Below are 15,449 nucleotides of genomic sequence, written 5' to 3'. Positions count from 1 at the left end.
ATTCACTGAGCTCCTGAGAGCGACCCATTCTTTCACAAATGTTTGTAGAAGCAGTCTGCATGTCTAGGTGCTTGATTTTATACACCTGTAGCCATGAAGATGATAGGAACACCTGAATCCAATGAGTTGGAGGAGTGTCCCAATACTTTTGGCAATATAGTGTACATATCATTTGCTTCTTTCCAGTGCATGTATGGTGACTTGTAACAAAAACATGTGTCCTCTGTACAGTGCCTTGGAAAAAGTATTCATACCCCTTGACATTTTCCTTATTTTGTGATGTTGCAACCAAAATCATGAATGTATTTTATTGGGATTTTATGTGATCGATCAACACAAAGCGGCACATAATTGTAAAGTGTAAGAAAAATGATAAATGGTTTTCTAAATTTTTTTACAAATAAATATCTGAAAAGTGTGGTGTGCATTTGTATTCAGCCCCTCTGAGTCAATACTTTGTAGAACCATCTTTTGCTGCAATTACAGCTGCAAGTCTTTCTGGGGATGTCTCTTCCAGATTTGCACATCTAGAGAATTAAATTTCTGCCCATTGTTCTTTGTAAAATAGCTTAAGCTTTGTCAGATTGGATGGAGAGTGTCTGTGAACCGCAATTTTCAAGTCTTGCCACAGATTCTCAATTAGATTTAGGTCTGGACTTTAACTGGGCCATCCTAACACCTGAATATGCTTTGATCTAAACCATTCCATTGTAGCTCTGGCTGTATGTTTAGGGTTATTGTCCGGCAGGAAGGTGAACCTCCGCCCCAGTCTCAAGTCTTTTGCAGACTCCAACAGGTTTTCTTCTAAGATTGCCCTGTATCTGGCTCCATCCATCTTCCCATCAACTCTGACCAACTTCCCTGTCCCTGCTGACGAAAAGCATCCCCACAACATGATGCTGCCACCACCATGTTTCACGGTGTGAATGCTGTGTTCAGGGTGATGTAGTGTTCATTTTCCGCCACACATAACGTTTTGCTTTTAATCCAAAAAGTAAAATTTTGGTCTCATCTGACCAGAGCACCTTCTTTCACATGTTTGCTCTGTCCCCCACATGGCTTCTCGAAAACTGCAAACGGGACTTCTTATGGCTTTCTTTCAACAATGGCTTTCTTCTTGCTACTTTTCCATAAAGGCCAGATTTGTGGAGTGCACAACTAATAGTTGTCCTGTGGACAGATTCTCCCAACTGAGCTGTGGATCTCTGCAGCTCCTCCAGAGTTATCATCGGCCGCTTGGCTACTTCTCTGATTAATTGCTTTCCTTGTCCTTCCTGTCAGTTTAGGCGGACAGCCATGTGTTGGTAGGTTTGCAGTTGTGCCATACTCTTTCCATTTTCAGATGATGGATTGAACAGTGCTCCATGAGATGTTCAAATCTTGGGATATTTTTTATAACCTAACCCTGCTTTAAACTTCACAACTTTATCCCTGACCTGTCTGGTGTGTTCCTTGGCCTTCATGATGCTGTTTGTTCACTAATGTTCTCTAACAGAACTCTGAGGGCTTCACAGAACAGCTGTATTTTTACAGGTGGATTCTATTTACTATTTAGGTGACTTTTGAGGGCAATTGGTTCCACTAGATTTTAGTTAGGGGTATCAGAGTAAAGGGGGCTGAATACAAATGCATGCCACACTTTTCACATATTTATTTGTAAAAAAAATTTAAAACCATTTATCATTTTCCTTCCATTTCACAATTATGTGCCACTTTTGTATTGGTCTATCACAAAAAATCCTAATAAAATACATTTACGTTTTTGGTTGTAAGATGACAAAATGTGGAAAATTTCAAGGAGGATGAATACTTTTTCAAGACACTGTACTGTCCCCTATGCTTATGAGGTGACCTGTAATGAGAGCAAGTGTCCTTTATGCTTGTCACCTGTGCTTGTAGGGTGACCTGCAACACGAACATGTGTCCTCTGTGCCTGTCCCTGTGCTTATGGGGTCACCTGTAACAAGAATGTGTCATCTATGCTTGTCTTCTGTGCTTATAGGGTGACCTGTACCAAGAACACGTGTTCTCTAGTCTTGTACTGTGACCTATAACAAGAACGTGGGGTATATTTACTAAACCTGGAGCACTCACAATTTGGCTACCATGCAGAGCTGCAACAATCAGCTTCTAACTTCAGCTTGTTCAGTTAAACTTTGACAATAAAACCTGGAAGCTGTTTGGTTTCTATGCAGAGCTGAACCAGATTTTTCACTCTCCAGCTTTAGTAAATCTCCTGTGTGTATTGTATGTGTGTCCCTAGTGATTATGGGGTTATCTGTAATGAGAACATGAGTCCTTCATGCTTGAAGGGGGACTTCTAATGGACACCTCAAAATAAGCATTGTGCTGAGCTTTTTTTACCCCTCAAAATAGCATTTGTTCACTGAATGAAATGTTGTATATCCTTGAAGCCTGTTATCCTCTTTGCAAACATAAACCCTACATCAGATGTGACTTGCAATGTCTTGGACCTCTTCAGGCATGATGAAAAATATTTTTGAGGTGTCTTTTCAAGATTCAAACCCGAAGCACGCATTACAATTTAGTTATTGTACCCTAAAGAAAGTTTTATGTTTTGAACTGCTCCAGTGTGTCTGGAGTATTTATAATTCATTCCGCTAACATTTGCATGAATATACATGCTTAACTGAGTCTAGAGGGTTATGCAAAGATGCAGGTGCAAGAAATGTCTTATTTTTTTTCTGGTGTTCTCTCGCCATGCTGCGTCTGACACTGGTAAAAGAACAGAAGAAAAATTAGAGTTGTGGCGTGCTTTGTCAAAGGGGATTATATTATGCAGCGCAAGGACACTCTTGCTTGCAGACTTAAATGTGTGTACTGTATATATAGTCAAGGAACATATTTATTGGTTACTGCTCTTGAAAAAAGATTATGTCCAGAGAGAGGTTGCAGGCGTTAATTGCAAAGCTTACATTTCCCTGATAAAGTAGAACTATTATTATTGTTATTATTATAATATCACAAGATAACTATAGGCAAAACATTTTTTTTTCTCATTTTGGATAGAGCAAGGGAGGTTTATAACCCCGTCAGAATTTTTTTTTCACTATCTGTATCCTATTTCTGAGATTTACCTTCACTTTCAGTCCCATAGCCAAACAGGAGTTGAGAGGAAACCCCTGCAAATTGAGGGAATTTTTTGGGGACCCCCAGGTCATTAGGGTCCTCATTGGAAGATTTCCCCTCTATTACTTTTCTGGGAACCACCCAAAATTTAGGATCTTCCCTTTCGATGATAATGGTAAACAGGACAAAAAGAGGGGAATCTTTTTAACAGGGGATACAGGCAGCTATCAAAATCTGACAGGTGTTCTAATCTGTCTCCACTCTATCCAAAACTAAAAAAAAGCTTTACCTTTTACTTTACTTTAAGGCTTGGCCGTGCCCTCTATTATCACCTAAACCTCTCTATTGGTTAGTGAAGCTGTCCATCACATTCAAACCCCGTACACAGAGGCCAAATATTGGCCAAAAGCAGCTGGTACAGTGAAAACCGGCCGACATTTGGCCGATGTGTACAGGTTCTTGTCCGACAGAAGCTGATGTCATGCTGGAAAACTAGCAGCCAATCGGCATCCAATCAGTGCTCTCAGGCAGTGGCTGCAAGTGCTGATCTGTGTGTTTTGTCGGGGGGCCATCCCCCTGTCATAACTCAATAGCTCAGTGGGGAGATTGCTGTACTAACATCGCTTAGTTAGTACAGGGACCTCCTTGCAAGCTCCTCCGTTTTTTCATTCAGCCTGCTGGGTTGAACAAAAAAAAAATTCCCATGTATACCAGGCTGAAAAAAATCACAGTGTGGGGTACACAGCTAGGCACACTACTGTACCAACTTCCTTCTTCTATCTAGCTTCAGAGGCGGCTTTCAACAGCCCTCCAGTGGTGCTGTTCCCCGCTGGCCCCTCCTCCCCTCCTCCTATCCTGTCCCAGATGATGTCACATACAAACACCCAGGATGGACAGGAGAGGAGGAGGGGCTGGCGGGGAACAGGTAGAAACCCTGGGTGAGAAACACTGCGTTAGGCAAATTAGGCGACCACGAGGCCCCTGTGAGTGCGACGCCTTAGGCTCTCGCCTAATTTGTCTAAAGAGCTGTCTCTGGTTCTCACAATGGATGCTAGCGTGTGAGGCTGCGGTGCAATTTTGGACAACCTCTTGATGCAGGGAAGGTGGTCATCTGAATAAGCTTGCCTTCCCACAACATTCTGGAACTCAGGGTGATTCAGTTGTCTCTTCAATGTTGGACTCCCCTTCTGTGAGGACACCTGCCAAGAATCCAGTTGAACAGTGTCAAGTCCATGGTCTACATCAATAATCAAGAAAGCACCGCTGTAAAAGAAGCATACTTGATCCTATCTTGGCAGAACTTTATGCTCCCTAGGTATGGAACATTGGCGACCAGATCTTCTCACTTGCCAGCATCTGACCCTTGCAGAGTAGGCCCTCCATACCAAGGTATGTCAAGCCCTTTGCCACAGATGGGGCGGCCAGACATAGATCTACTGGTGTCAAAGTTCAACAACAAACGGGGCAAGTTTATCACCAGGGACTCTCGGGCCTTCGCAGTGGATAACCTGGTGACTTTTTGGGATCAGTGTAGCCTGATCTATGACTTTTTCCCTCCAGATTCTCCCAGCATCAGGATGCAGGATATTCAGGTGATCCTCATTGATCTGAATTGACCCAGGAGGAAATGGTACTCCCGACTGATACTCCGTGGCTTGTTTTTGTTTATCTGCACCCCAAGTCCCAAGGGCCAGTATTCATCCTGCTTCTTGCTTGCTGGCTTTAATGGCATGGCTGTTAAAGCCACTGTACTGATGGGCAGGGAGCTTTTTGGACTCAGTCACCCCTGCACTGTTTGAGGCTAAGAAGCCGACTTAATGCATAGTCTGTTATCGCACATGGAAATTCTTATTTTGTACTGTGTGAGCTGAAGAACTTTCAATCAAGAAAGTTTGCCATGGGATGTATTCTGTCTTTCATTCAGTTCAAGCAGGACCAGCATCTGGCCTTCTGTACAATCAATGGACAAATCTTGGCCCTGGTCTATCATTCTCTAGTTAAAGCGGTACTAAACTTTGTTAAAAAGAAAAAAAAAAGTTTCACCCTGCAACGCAATGTCATAATGTGCTAGTATGCATCACATACTAGCACATTATGAGAAACTTACCTTAAAATGCTGCTGATAGGGCTTCCAACTTTACCCAATCTTCCTTCCAGGTTTGCGGGCCCCTGCCGTCTGGCTGAGCCACAGTGACGTCACTCCTGCGCATGTGTGCCGTTCCTTCAGAGCGCATGCTCTGGTTATGTCACTGGCTGCTGCTCCGTGGAATATGTCCTGAATGATACATGTTTAGGAGGCATTCATTTCACCTACAGGTAAGCTTTATTTTAAGGTTACCTGTAGGTAAAAGTACCAGAAACAACTTTACTACCACTTTAAGGCCTTTGTACAATGCATAGGTCACATCTCCTCCTGCCAGATCACCTATTTCCGCTTGTGCCCTCAATCTGGTTCTCTCGCTCTACAGAAGCTGCCCTTTAAACCTATTATGTATATTCCCTTGTGTAAACTTGCATGTAAGGTGACTATTCATGTTATCACATCTGCCAGGCGGGTTCCTGAATTAGTCACATTATCTTGTAAGGAACCCTTCTTAGTGTTGCACAGGGACAAAGTGGTCTTGGGGTCAAAAGCCTCCTTCCTGCCCAAGATGGGTTCTGGATTATAATCAGGATATTGTCCTTCTTTTCTTATGTCCTGCTCTGAAACATTCTTATAAATTCCTCTGCAGTGTCTGGCGTGTGTACTGTGAGAGTTTTTAAAGTGCCTGTATTTACAGTGGTTATGGTAGTACCAGGAGAGAACTCTTTGGTCCCTTTCCTACCATTACTTTCCAGAGTAAAGGTGGTTGGTTGTGAAGTGTCTACAGCACTGTAAAACAGAAGAGGACTTGGATCTATCATCGCTCTGCCATTTTGGTCTGGGCACGCCCCTTGCACATGCTATTTTGAACTTATAGCAGAATTTCAGGCAGATGGTTTTAGTCATACCTTTTTAGTTCTGCTTTAACTTTCTCTAATCTAAAGTGGAAAATAGGACCCTGAAAAATGATGGATGAAGTTTGCTCTAATTATTAGAAACAGATTTGGAAACCCTGTATGCACATGATGACTGTTAAGTAACTCCTGCAGCCTGTGTATTGCATTTCAAAAGTGCATATATTTTTGGAAGTGCATCTTATAAATAGCACACGATTACACTTTTTAAGTTTGCAAGGTTTATAATTAGAAACATTTTGTTTTATGTAGAACACAGAAAATGTTCACTTTCAGCCTATTTGAAAAGTATTCTCATTGTGATTAACCAGAGCCTCCCGACTTAAATCATAAACCCTGAGGAAAACAGATGAGGACCCTTGTGCTAAAGCCAGTAAACTGTGCATTTCATGTTTCACTGCTAATACCACCTTTTTAAGCGCTATTTTTCTTCCTGATAGAAAACCTTTAGAAATGTAGCATGAAAACACGTGTTTATAAATGCTAGGTATGAACTTGGCCTAAGACCACATTCACACGTGCGTACGTCCAAGCAAAAGTCGCGTTTTCCCATATGGGATGCGCAGGTGTTCTGTGCATCCCCATGCAGGCAGTCCCATTTTTTCAATTCGGGTGCATTAGCTGTGTGAATATAGCTGCTGCTCCCAATTTGACATCTGTGTGGTAACAGCAAGCATGTTGCATTGGGAACAGTGTCCCTGCGAACAAGGCCTACAAATTTTCCTTTTTTTGTCTTGATTTCCTCCAGAAAAATACCTTTGTGTTTCCTGTTATGTGAGAGTGCCAAGACAATATTGTACTTAGAGCTGCATATCTGCTGTGTGTGATAATCTAAAGTACTGCTGCCTGATTTGGGGTAGGATTTGGTGATATTACTACTGTGCCAATAGTTGTAGAGGAATCTGTATCTGAGGACATACATTGCTACATATCCCCGTTTCTGCTTCAATCATTATGTGGATCTTCGTTCCTCCACTTCTGCTTATTGGCCATTATACGATTATAGACACATGGAAGCTATACACGACAGCCATCTCATTAAGGTCTCAGCCATTTTGTTTTTCATGAACAATCATCTTTCTCCCCTCTTCCCTCCTTTTGAAAATGGAATTTGTAGCTGTAACTTGTAAGGAACTTCAAAAGAGCTTCTTATCTTAATTAAAACACAAAAAGATGCCAGCTCCAGAGCTGTAAACTGCTAATTAGTCTTGACAGAATGTCTATTTTTCAGGAACCATGAAACCCACTTTTCTCTGCCCTATTGTAAAACAATAACTCAGTCCAGCTGTGACACATGACCTGTTAGGCCTTTAGAGCTCTAGGAATGCAGTGTGTGCCATAAAACATCTATTCCACATGTAACAATTCCACACACAATTCATAGAATTGAACAGGAACTGGGCACATTAATATTCGGTATATATTTGAATAGGACATATCATGCTGAACCAATCAAGGTCATACATGACTATGTTAGCACATAGGAAAGGGGAGAAAGCAGTCTCTTCCCTCCTGGGTAACAAAGGTACGCTGTGTTTGGTATCCCTGGGTTTGAAATATAATTCTGAATATTAATCTGCCAGTTGCTAGAATACCACCTGCACATACTGGAAGTTATTAATATTAGTATGAAATTGTAGTTGGGACTTGGTCATAAACTTGGTGACGTCCTAGCACCCATCCCCTAAACCAGATGATTGGTCAGTTGTTCTCAAGGGACACCCCTTTAATATCATAGAAAAGGACTGACAGGCCTGGTGAAGAGGAGCTCTCGTTTAACATCAACCAAGAAACATCTTAACGGACTTAAGAGCCAAGGCAACATTTCTGCTCGGACAATAGGACTCTGCTAAAACCAAGGACTTTGCAAGTTTTCTGCCTTCTTAACTCCTTTCTTGTATTTCTCTGTTGCATTATTGTTCTCTTTATGTCTTTGTAACATATTTTTCTGTAAATATTTGAATTGCACTATTTTGACCTTTTTAGTAAAAAACCCTATTTTGAAAACTGTTGAAACTGTCTCTTTTAATGCAAACTAAAGAATCTCTGTCTCTTGAAGAGTGCTACTGTATACAGTAATCCTCTGAATATACCTGTCTGTGGTGACAGTGTGTGTTGGAGACACTTAAGCTAAAATCATAGGGTTATTACTAGGATTTGTGAGTTTCCTCCTTCTCTGTAAAAAGGCGGTGGTGGCAGTGTGAAGGGTTAATTATGTAATTAACCTGACCCAGTAACAATCACTCTCAGGCTGCTGGCACATAGATTGTGGTCCCGCAAGCTGGAAAATCTTTGTGCAGGGTGCAGCTGAGAATGGCATTGTTACGCAAGTGACAGCGTGGTGCAAAATTGGCTGGTCCTTTGTCACAAGTTGGTGAGAAGGACAGGGGTCGGTTGCCGCATTCCGTCACAGCCATTACCCCAATAGTCAGTGGGGTATTTCTGATGTGAATGCAAGTGTACAATTCAAACACACATATTCCTGTGTCAAAAATGGCTGTGTGTATAAGTGGGTGCTGCAGCACCGTCGACTGGAACCAAACAGAATCAGCAAGGGAGAATGTCACCAGAATACCGAGGATCACCAATATGGGTACAAAGGTTTAATGAACGATCACATAGTTACTTTTTTAAATAGTATAATAGTGAGCGCTAGTTAAATGATAAAATATATAAATATTAAAATAGTAGAATAGAATTAATGATCCTAAAATAGCTGCTAGCACTCTGGATGTCGACAACAGTCCCAAAATCAATTTAAAAGGTAAAAGTGCAGCGCTAGAGACGCATGTAACATCAATAACATAAAGCAAAAAAGTGCAGAGAAGTGCGTCAAAAGTGTAACTATGTGCATCAATATGCGTTCGTGACAACTGTGAAAAGTACTTCAGCGGGCAGTAAAAAACTGCTAATGTCCTTTGTGGAAGGGTAATTATTCCAAGTGCCCAAGTGTAAACGTGAATTTATTCATGAAGAACAGATGTGCAGAAATTCATGAAAGGAATCCACCCTTGGGATGGATGTACACTCACCAGACAGAAAATATTAATGCACATTTGTTATTATCACACATTTGGGGGTGCAGTTGTCTACTGACAGCTCCTGATCTAATCCTGTGGCTCCATCCATCCATCCATTGGGGCAGCTCTCCTGTGATCCTATGAAGTAGAATCTCCCTTCCCCAGATCACGTTGGGGGGATTTAGTAAAACTTGAGCAGAGTCTGGAGCAGATGTACATAGTAACCAATCAGCTTCTCTGTAACATAGTTACAGCAAGGCAACGTTTCGGAGTCTCGCTTGACCCCTTCATCAGGCATGTGATCCTCGGTATGCTGGTGATATTCTCCATTTCTGACATGAGGACGCAAAGCCCTGCTCCTCTAACAAGATGGCCACCTTCACACAGACACAGTGCAGAGAAAGGCAGAGTAAGCCGGTAATGAGGAATATAACAGCTGCAGTAAGCCTACAGACAATACTAATAGCTAGTCCTTTGCCCTCAACTTGCTGTCTTTGCTTACAGCTTCCACAATTAAGATCCTCTTTAACTCTTTCACTGCCATTGATGTACAGTGAAGGAAATAAGTATTTGATCCCCTGCTGATTTTGAATGTTTTCCCACTCACAAAAAAATGATCATTCTGAAAATCAAATGGTAGGTGTATTGTAACACTGAGAGACAGAATAGCAACAAAAAATTCAAAAGAAATTTATGTCTAACAAATTATGCACTGATTTGCATGTTCATGAGGGAAATAAGTATTTGATCCTCTATCATTCAGCAGGATTTCTGGCTACCAGGTGTCTTTCATACTGGTAACAAACTGAGATTAGAAGTAGTCTCTTAAAGGGAGTGCTGCTAATCTCATTTTGTTATTTGTATAAAAAACCCCTGTCCGCAGGAGCAATCAATCATATTCCAAACTCTCCACCATGGCAAAGACCAAAGAGCTGTCCAAGGATGTCAGGGACAAGATTGTAGACCTACACAAGGCTGGACTGGGCTACCAAACTATTGCTAAGCAGCTTGATGAGAAGGTGACAACAGTTGGTGCAATCATTCGCAAATGGAAGAAAGACAAAACAACTGTCAGTCTTACTAGGTCTGGTGCACCATGCAAGATCTCACCTCATGGAGTGTCAATGATCATGAGAACAGTGAGGAATCATCCCATAACTACACATGAGGATCTTGTCAATGATCTTCAGGCAGCTGGGACCACAGTCACCAAGAAAACAATTGATAACACACTATGCCGACAAGGATTGAAATCCTGCAGTGCCTGCAAGGTCCCTCTGCTCAAGAAAGCACATGTCCAGGCCCGTCTGAAGTTTGCCACTGAACATCTGAATGATGCAGAGGAGGACTGGTTGAAAGTGTTGTGGTCAGATGAGACCAAAATCGAGCTCTTTGGCATCAACTCAACTCACCATGTTTGGAGGAGGAGGAATGCTGCCTATGACCCCAAAACACCATCCCAACTGTCAAACATGGTGGTGGAAACATTCTGCTTTGGGGGTGTTTTTCTTCTAAAGGGACATGACAACTGCACTGCATCAAAGTGACGATGGATGGGGCAATGTACCGTCAAATCTTGGGTGAGAGCCTTCTTCCCTCAGCCAGGGCATTGAAAATGGGTCATGGATGGGTGTTCCAGCGTGACAATGACCCAAAACACACGGCCAAGGCAACAAAGGAGTGGCTCAAGAGGAAGCACATTAAGGTCCTGGAGTGGCCTAGCCAGTCTCTAGACCTTAATCCAATTGAAAATCTGTGGAGGGAGCTGAAAGTTCGAGTTGCCAAACATCAGCCACCAAACCTTAATGACTTGAGAGAGGATCTGCCAAGAGGAGTGGGCCAAAATCCCTTCTGAGATGTGTGCAAACCTGGTGGCCAACTACAGGAAACGTCTGACCTCTGTGATTGCCCACAAGGAATTTGCCACCAAGTACTAAGTCATGTTTTATGAAGGGGATCAAATACTTATTTCCCGCATGAACATGCAAATCAGTGCATCATTTGTTAGACATGCATTTCTTTGGAATTTTTTGTTGCTATTCTGTCTCTTGGTGTTTAGAATACACCTACCATTCGATTTTTAGACTGATCATTTCTTTGTGAGTGGGCAAACATTCAAAATCAGCAGGGGATCAAATACTTATTTCCTTCACTGTATGTCGTAAGTTGACAGCAACGCTGGCATGTACGCAAACACCTGTCTGGTACAGCAGGAAAGGAGCTTGCTGAGCCCTATGTAGATTTTGATATTCAGAAAGTGGAACCTTACCTTGAAATTTCAGAGATCTGTGGCTCCTGGTGAATGCTGAGTAGATGAGTTAAACCTGAATGTGGTTCTTCTGAAATCAACCTGTTACTTTGCTCAGTGTAAGCTTTCACGATAAGTACAGCATACTTGTAATTATGACATGCTTACCTGTCAGGGTTCCACTCCTTCAGCCACAGCTTAGAATTCCAATCACTGCATCATTTGATGCTGCCACCATCTTCTTTGCTACTCCTTCAGATACTGCTGTTCTCCTCTCCAGTCATTGGACTGACTGAGAATGTAATGGCTAAGCATGTGAACAGGAATTACATCATCCATGACGCCCAACTCTGTTCCCGGCATGCCAGCATTGAATAGGGGTGTACACTGCACAGTGCATTCTCTTTGCAATGTATGTTTTAATTAATTTATTAACTGAGGTTTGTCTCATTTCCAAAAAAACTAGGCTCTGCAATTTTAGTTCTGCTTTAAGTCCTCGTGCACACTGGACGTTTTTACAGCTGCTGTTTTTGGCTTTTGACGTTTTTTTTTTTCTACAGCCAGTAAACTCCCCAGCATGTTATCCTATGTGTCCATGCACATATAGACTGTAATTGACGTTTTTTGGCTGGAAAAACCCCCCAGAACTAGTGGGTTTCAAGAGGAGTTTTTTAGCTGTAAAAATGCTGAGAACGTGATGAAACGCTGTAAATCGCGGCAAACCTCTAAAAACCACAAACGCGAAAAAAAACGCAGCAAAATGCTGTTAAACGCTAATACAAAAATGCTAATACAAAAACACTAACCGCTGAAAAACTCACGTTTTTAACATGACTTTATACAGCTGACGTTACCGGCATTATTGAAACGCCCAGTGTGCATGGAGCCTAAAGAAAAAAAAAATATATGCACATATTTTTGCAGGAAAAGAAATGTGCTTTTATTATTTTTTTCCAGAGGAGTCTTCTGTAGTGCAATGTCAGGTTCCTGAAGACACATCCTCCAGCTTTGTACTCCTACTTCCATATGGGCGCTCTGTCACAAATCTGGAAGAAGTGTGAACAAATCACAAGGGAAACAGGATTTGTAGTTTCTTCATTCACAGATTCCTGTGAATGAAGGACATGACTGTGTGGGTGAAGCTATTTTTGAATTGTGACAGCAGGTGCAGGGAGAGGATCCCCACCTGCTATCGGGGAAGGGGGAATGGGGGTACATGAGCTGGAGCATGTTATATTCTAAATGTGGGTTTAATGTGTTACATGCTCCAAAAGGTGAACATATCCTTTAAAGTGATATTAAAATCAACGCCAAAACAAACAATACATTGCAGCTCACCTGTTCTTACATGTAAAGGCTCAGTTTGTTTTCTTTTAAGGCTTTGCTTCCTTTAATTTCACTTGCTGATCCTGCCAGTATGTTTGTTTTTTAACAAAACAAGCTGTCCCGCAGATGTAGCTGTTAGAGGGTTGAACTAAACCATTTACCTTTTGACAGGGCTGCTTACAATGATCAGCTTGTTTTTAATTGTAATTTTTTTTATGTAAAACCTTTTATCCCAAAAGGTACATAACTGTTTGCTGTTACTGCTTATGAAGTAATGGCTGGTGTTTGGCTTTAATTTGTTAGTGTATTATAAGTCTGTTAGTGCATCTAACACTACTCTCCCCCCAGACTAACAATACTGTTCTCCAAACGTGTCTCTGCTGCTCCTTTATCCAGAGTGTAGGCACTCCGGATTATGAGATTTGTAATTGGCCAGATCACCAGGTGAAAAAAGATGGAGAAAAGCCTAAAAAAGGAAACTAATGTCTCCCCACATCTAATGTTTGATAAGCTACAATATATTACAGTTTGGGTTTTTGGCTTAATATCGCTTTAAGTATCAATCATCTTTCAAAAACGAATATATTATTTTTGGGTAGACCAATCTTTGCAGTATACTTGGGTAGGCTGATTCTTACAGTATACTTTAGTAAATAAAATCAAGCATATCTTTATAACCTTCTCTTTATGTTTATAATAGATTCTGGTGCGATATTTACATTTGGAAAAAGTAAATTTGCAGAGAACTGTCCCAGCAAGTTTTGGTTAAAAAACAACAAGCCTGCAAACATATCATGTGGGGATGAGCACTCCGTTTTGGTTACAGGTAAGTCAAAAAAGGAAGGTGTTCGTTCTTTTTTTTTTTTTTTCTTGTAGAAGTTGCTTGTTCCAGGACATTAATTAGCCTGGAGATTAATTTTATGGGACCTTACAGATAATCAATCATTCTAGGTCATGGCTTACAGTGGTTTATTTATAACTCTAGTGATGTGCAAATGAAAAGATGCATCAAGTTCTTTGTAAGTTCCAGAAAAAAGCAACCGTTAATCCAAACCCAATGAGTCAATAATTTCTGCCCATTTTTAAAGCCAATAAGCAAGGGACTATTAAACAATAGGCATGGGAAGTTGGGTACTGTCATGGGGGACATGTACAATGCAAAAAGCAATTTTAGGAAACACTGTTGGTCGGGGGGGGGGGGAGAGTGTTCTGCAATGTATGTGACTTTAAGGGCGACATGGGAAAAACACAAAAATGACATGCTTGCAAAATGCCTTTAAGCAATATACAATGTTGCCAAACAGTATGGTTCTCCCAAACTATGTCAGGAACACAGAATGTGTATTTCAGAGACAGCAGCCAGAAACCGTGCATACACTGGCTGCACATTATGTTAGCAGTTTCACTTGGCCTCAGTGTAAGAGGGAGAGAGGCAGGTTTTTAACATTAAAAAAAACCTACTGTGTGTTTTGTCAGAGACAAGTGCCAGAAATGTTGCAAAGGCATGCTGCACATCATGCAAGCGGTTTTACTAGGTCACAATGGAAGAGGGGAAGACAAGGCAGTTTTATTGTTAAATATAATTTAGAGTGTAATTTAGAGATAAAGGCCAGAAATATATATTCAGGTTTGTTAGAGAACATTAGTGAACAAACAGCATCATGAAGGCCAAGGAACACACCAGACAGGTCAAGGAAAAAGTTGTGGAGAAGTTTAAAGCAGGGTTGGGTTATAAAAAATATCCCAAGCTTTGAACATCTCGAGGAGCACTGTTCAATCAATCATCTGAAAATAGAGTATGGCACAGCTGCAAACCTACCAAGACATGGCCGTCCACCTAAACTGACAGCCTGGGCGGGGAGAGCATTAATCGGAGAAGCAGCCAAGGGGCCTATGGTAAATCTGGAGGAGCTGCAGAGATCCACAGCTCAGGTGGGAGAATCTGTCTACAGGACAACTATTGGTTGTGCACTCTCTAAATCTGGCTTTTATGGAAGAGTGGCAAGAAGAAAGCCATTGTTGAAAGAAAGCTATAAGAAGTCCCATTTGCAGTTTGTGAGAAGCCATGTGGAGGACACAGCAAACATGTGGAAGGTGCTCTGGTCAGATGAGACCAAAATGTAACTTTTTGGCCTAAAAGCAAAACGCTTTGGCAGAAAACTAACACTGCACATCACCCTGAACACCCCATCCCCAGTGTAAAACGTGGTGGTGGCATCATTTTGGGGGGATGCTTTTCTACAGCAGGGACAGGGAAGCTGGTCAGAGTTGATGGGAAGATGGATGGAGCCAAATACACGGCAATCTTAGAAGAAAAGTCTGCAAAAGACTTGAGACTGGGTGAAGGTTCACCTTCCAGCAGAACAACGACCCTAAACATATAGTCAGAGCTACAATGGAATGGTTTAGTCAAAGCATATTTATGCATTGGAATGGCCCAGTCAAAGTCCAGACCAGAATCTGACAGACCTTGATCTATTTTGCAAAGAAGAATGGGCAAAAATTTAACTCTAGATGTGCCCAAAAAACTTGCAGCTGTAATTGCAGCGAAAGGGGGTTCTACAAAGTATTGACTCAGGGGGGCTGAATACAAATGCACGCCACACTTTTCAGATATTTATTTGTAAATAATGCAGAAAATTTCAAGGGGTATGAATACTTTTTCAAGGCACTGTAGCTGGCACTGAAGCATTTGGATTAGAATGCCTTTTGAAAGGGACACATGGCATGCAGGTTTTCATACAAAAAAATCAACATCCAATTGAATA

General features: G+C 41.6%; 1 protein-coding gene across 2 annotated transcripts in view; it reads left to right on the top strand.

Moving 5' to 3' along the window:
• The window catches only part of RPGR (retinitis pigmentosa GTPase regulator), a 163,863-nt gene that overhangs the window by 8,618 nt on the left and 139,796 nt on the right, over positions 1–15,449 (top strand). For both annotated transcript variants that reach the window (XM_089673912.1, XM_089673913.1), the window contains exon 2: positions 13,382–13,507. In XM_089673912.1, the coding sequence (XP_089530038.1) occupies positions 13,382–13,507 (126 nt within the window). The remainder of the gene's footprint in view (positions 1–13,381; positions 13,508–15,449) is intronic.

Source organism: Staurois parvus, unplaced genomic scaffold, assembly GCF_062004578.1.
Source record: "Staurois parvus isolate SC_StPar_1 unplaced genomic scaffold, SC_StPar_1.0 ptg000145l, whole genome shotgun sequence".
Classification (NCBI taxonomy): domain Eukaryota; kingdom Metazoa; phylum Chordata; class Amphibia; order Anura; family Ranidae; genus Staurois; species Staurois parvus.
Note: the sequence above shows the minus strand (reverse complement) of the source record. Positions and strands in the feature narration are given on the sequence as shown.